General features: G+C 36.4%; 1 protein-coding gene across 1 annotated transcript in view; it reads right to left on the reverse strand.

The window, feature by feature from the left end:
- The window catches only part of LOC119837685, a gene marked incomplete at its 3' end in the record, with an annotated part of 4,835 nt that extends 1,903 nt beyond the window's left edge, over positions 1–2,932 (reverse strand). Inside the window, exons 1-4 of the mRNA XM_038363415.1 lie at positions 2,797–2,932; positions 1,487–1,693; positions 1,058–1,249; positions 583–698 (exon numbers count right to left, since the gene is read on the reverse strand). Of these exons, the coding sequence (XP_038219343.1) occupies positions 583–698; positions 1,058–1,249; positions 1,487–1,693; positions 2,797–2,824 (543 nt within the window). The remainder of the gene's footprint in view (positions 1–582; positions 699–1,057; positions 1,250–1,486; positions 1,694–2,796) is intronic.
- Positions 2,933–4,424: the final 1,492 nt, after the last annotated feature.

Genomic DNA, 4,424 nt, shown 5'->3' on the forward strand with positions numbered 1-4,424 from the left:
CAGGGTTCGAGGGAACCGATAGACAATTTTTCTATGTACTTTACGTCCGTAATTTAGAACTTATGAGTTAGTAAGAAGTGTGGTACAAGTCGTATAACAAAAAGTTAGAGTCAATAACGAATCTAAAAAAAAAACAGATATTTAAGATATTTTAAATGTCAGGGGTAATTTCATTCGAGTATAACTGCGTATTATGTAAATGAAAATGAAAAAGTATAGATCAGTAGATATTATAATTTACATTGGTTTTTATATTACTATTATTACTTATAATCCGTCTGGTTACTTACACTACCCGTACACTACGACTGTGTATGATCTGTGGCTAGGAAAACATATTTTCAACTGTATTTAATCTATATTTATTTAATTCTATTCAATACAAATTATTTTTAATGTAATGAATAGCATTTTTTGTCCTAAATATTTTATATGACTATAAAAGAATATTTTTATTCATCCAAAATTTTCATCTATCTAAAAGCGTGTTCTATAGATAATGAATGGTCACCAAACTAAAAAAGCAGCGATCGCAAGTATATACAAAGCTGTGCGTGACGCGTGCGCAAAACTGACACTTACGCTGTTCGATATAGAGGAGAGTTTGTTCTGCAGCGTCATCATGTACTCGTTGTACGAGTGGCTCTTGTTGGGCGTGCTCGGTTGCGTCGAGCCCGTCGAGTTTACGTTTGTCATGCCTGTAGGAATAGAAAACTTTTATATTTTCAAATACAGATACCAAAAAGGAAAAGACGCAATGTAATAAACACGTTTTAACTATAGAATCAAATAAAATTGTCTAACCGGCTTTTACGCAGAGTACGTTCGGAAATTATTTTATCCAGGCGATTCTAATTAAGATAATACGATAAAGTCATGAAATAATTGTATTGTCACATATTCTCGATAAGTGTACAAAGTTTAAATTAAATCTGTCCGTTCAAAGTAGGTCAAAATCGAGTTTAATGAAATGGGATACCAAAATACAGGCGAGGGTGATAAAAGAGTATTTAAAAAACAAGTGTACAAACACGTGTCCCATCTCATCTCATCTCACCCATTTCCATATTCTGCACGGCCCGGCGGGCGAGCGCGCTGTGCACGGCGCGCTGCGCCACGAGCTGCCCTAGGTTCTGCCCCATGAGCGCGATGTTCTGCCCGCCCAGCGCGAGCGCCTGCCCACCCAACCCGAGGTTCTGCCCGCCGATGAGATTCTGACCACTTAAACCTAAGTTTTGTCCGGCTAGACCTGGAAGAATTCGTTTTAATAAAATTACATAATTTTTTTGTGAATTATATTATTTATTTTAGTATGTAATATGTTAATAAGATTAATAAATTCACAATTTTCAGGATGCTCTGTGTAATATTTATAAACAGAAAGGGCATTAATATAAGGGATAAATAATTTACTATCCGGTTGTTACTTATTATTTTAAAAATATTACGGCAATTTTGAGGTCTAGACGGTACGACAAAGATATACCTAAGTTTTGTCCAAGATTCTGTCCCATAAGATTCTGATTGAGCGCGAAATTCTGCGACGCGAGATTGATGTTCTGCTGCAGGCCAAAGTTCTGCGCGGCTAAGCCCTGCTGGAGCGGCGTGTTCAGACCCAAACCCAGACCGAAACCGCCGCCTATAGACTGGCCGGCCAGCTGGTTCACAGAAGTCTGCAGCGCTTGCTGTTGCACTGGAAATACACTTGTATAATAACGCATGCCCCATTTGCTATGTATTGGTTGAGTATCTAATGAAATAAGGAAAAAAACTAGTATTGAAAAAAGTTTACTACTAAGAAAAAGAAAGAAAATAATATGCGATGATGATGATATGAAATACTTAATATCAAGATTAGGTATTTTCTTTATAAATAAAGTGTTGGCTTAATTTCAATTAAAGGAAATTTATTCTCGAATGTGTGACAAACATAGTGATCCGAGGGATTCGAACCCACAGCGCATAGATAGAAAATGGGCCATAAATGTAAAATATGTTTTTTCTACAGATGTTATGTTATTTACTTGTTTTTTTTATGGAAAAATTAATTAAAAACAGCATGATACAGAGAGCGATAGTCTACAAAAAGCGTAATGTACACTGGAAATGGGAAAGTGCACAGGATATTGCAACAAAAACAATGAGTTGATGTTATATGCAATTAGTGGGATTATCGCTATACAGTATGGTATATAAATTCTTCATGATAATTGTCGGCATGTTCAGTGAATATTGAATGAAATAGTGAGGCATGCCTTTTCATGTGTCCTATGTATGTCCTAGTGGGTACTAGGTGACATTTTTAGTCGCTTTCTTTTTTAATTGGTAGTAAAATTGGTGATTTTTCTAAAAAGAATACACTAGTTATTACGATCAATATTTTTACGGTACGGTTATATTAAGCACTTTGTTAAAAATATCTGTTATGTTAGTTTTCTGCTTCACTAGAACACGAGTTCACGTGTAACTATTGCGGAAATATTAACACGGATATATTTGAATATGAAGACAGGTGGTGTTACTTCTCCGAAAAAGTACATTCAAATATTTCTACTCTGAAAGATTTCTAATTACAAAATGATAATTACTGAGGGATCCCCACATAACGCAATTCCAGAAACAATCTAGAGTTAAAGGCATCCTCCTGGCTCGCAATTCCCGTTCCCAGTGCACACATTATCCAGTGGCTAGTGGCCAGTAGCCAGAGACTCGTTGCCGTTGGCTAGAGCTCAGCGGCTAGCAGTCAGTAGCCAGAGCTGTGAGTGGGTGAGTGGGTCACAAAGCGTCGTGTATTACCTAATAGATCGTTGGCAGTGGCCAGCATAGGCGGGTAGTACCGCGGCGCGAAGTACGCCAGCCGTGACGCCGCGGTTGGCGCTGAAGCAACGGTTAGTCACACACACGTCAAGCGGGATATTTGCCAATTGTACATTCGGTTCGTTGGTTGGTTCTTAGGTTCGTACGATGGTTTTAGAATTTCGTTTTTCTTTTGAGGGGGGAGGGGGGCATGCTATGGGGCTGGAATAACGTTTATACCGTACGGTTTCTGTGATTAAAGCACTAGAAATCTTTGTGAGATACACTAATATAGCAATAGACTATAATAAAATGTAAGAGTTGCCACCAATACGAATGCGCAAGAATAAAAGTTACTCCAGCTCCTACGAAAAAGTTAAATGCAAAAAAGAAACATAGAAACAATTGATAATTATTGAAATAAATATAAGAATCTTTAAGCAAATTAAGCGGAGACTTACTAGAAAAAAAAATCTACAAAAAAATATAAACATTTAACGTAAGAAAGAGTAAGAGAGCTGTATGCGTATGAAGTTCGTGTGAAACAGCGAACGAAATGTGTGAACTACATTCGTATAGAGATATTATATTACAACACATAGTTACATGTTAAACAAATTTACATGACATTTATTTGGTTAGACGTATCGTAATATCAATGAATGAATATGATGTATACATAAACAATACCGTATTGTGTTTTTATGTTAATGTAGATAACAGTAAATGAAACAATTTCATACATCACATTCGTTTAAAACATATTCTCGATATAAGATAATCTTCTATAGTTTTAATTAGCTTTGACTTTGTATAATGTAACCATTCCAATATCTATACCATTAACAACCGTTTTCAATATCGTATCTTCGATTTCAGATAGATGGCTATCTTCGGTAGCTATAGCAATTCAATCTATCCTTAACTTGCATTTCATAGCGTTTATCCTTGATTGATCCCTTAGTAACAAAGGTATAGGTATATAGTAATAAAGGTAGCATCTTACCTCGCACCTATCACACTACACATAATATATCTATAATTGGCCAATATCTACGGACTAGCCGCGCCCCGCGGTTCCGACCGCGTAAGTCCGTATCCCGTAGGAATATCGGGATAAAAAGATGCCTATATGTTATTCCAGTTGTCCAGCTATCTACATACCAAATTTCATTGCAATCGGTTCAGTAGTTTTTGCGTGAAAGAGCAACAAATACACACACATCCTTACAAACTTTCGCATTTATAATATTAGTAGGAAGGATAAGTGAAAGAACTTATTGGAGATAGGGACTCTTATTGGAAAGTAACAATCAAGAAGTAATCTATTGAAACGCAAGTAAAACTGATTTGTACACGCGTCCTATTTCTGGCTGCGTATCCGTCCTCCAAACGATAGATAGACGAAACGGATAACAAAGGCTATCCGTCGATAGGATATTGAAATGAAAGTGTAAATGGATAGATCTGTCTATCTCTAGCCATCGAAAGAATCGATAGATACGATATTTAAAACGGCCGTTAGTAACACGCTCGTACGTATTCAAGAGCGTTCGTGAAGCGAACAAATAGTCTCTGCATATTGTAAAATATGTATTTTTGAAGTGAAACTTCTTTAGAATCATTGT

The sequence above is a fragment of the Zerene cesonia genome, chromosome 28 (genome assembly GCF_012273895.1).
Source record: "Zerene cesonia ecotype Mississippi chromosome 28, Zerene_cesonia_1.1, whole genome shotgun sequence".
Classification (NCBI taxonomy): Eukaryota; Metazoa; Arthropoda; class Insecta; order Lepidoptera; family Pieridae; genus Zerene; species Zerene cesonia.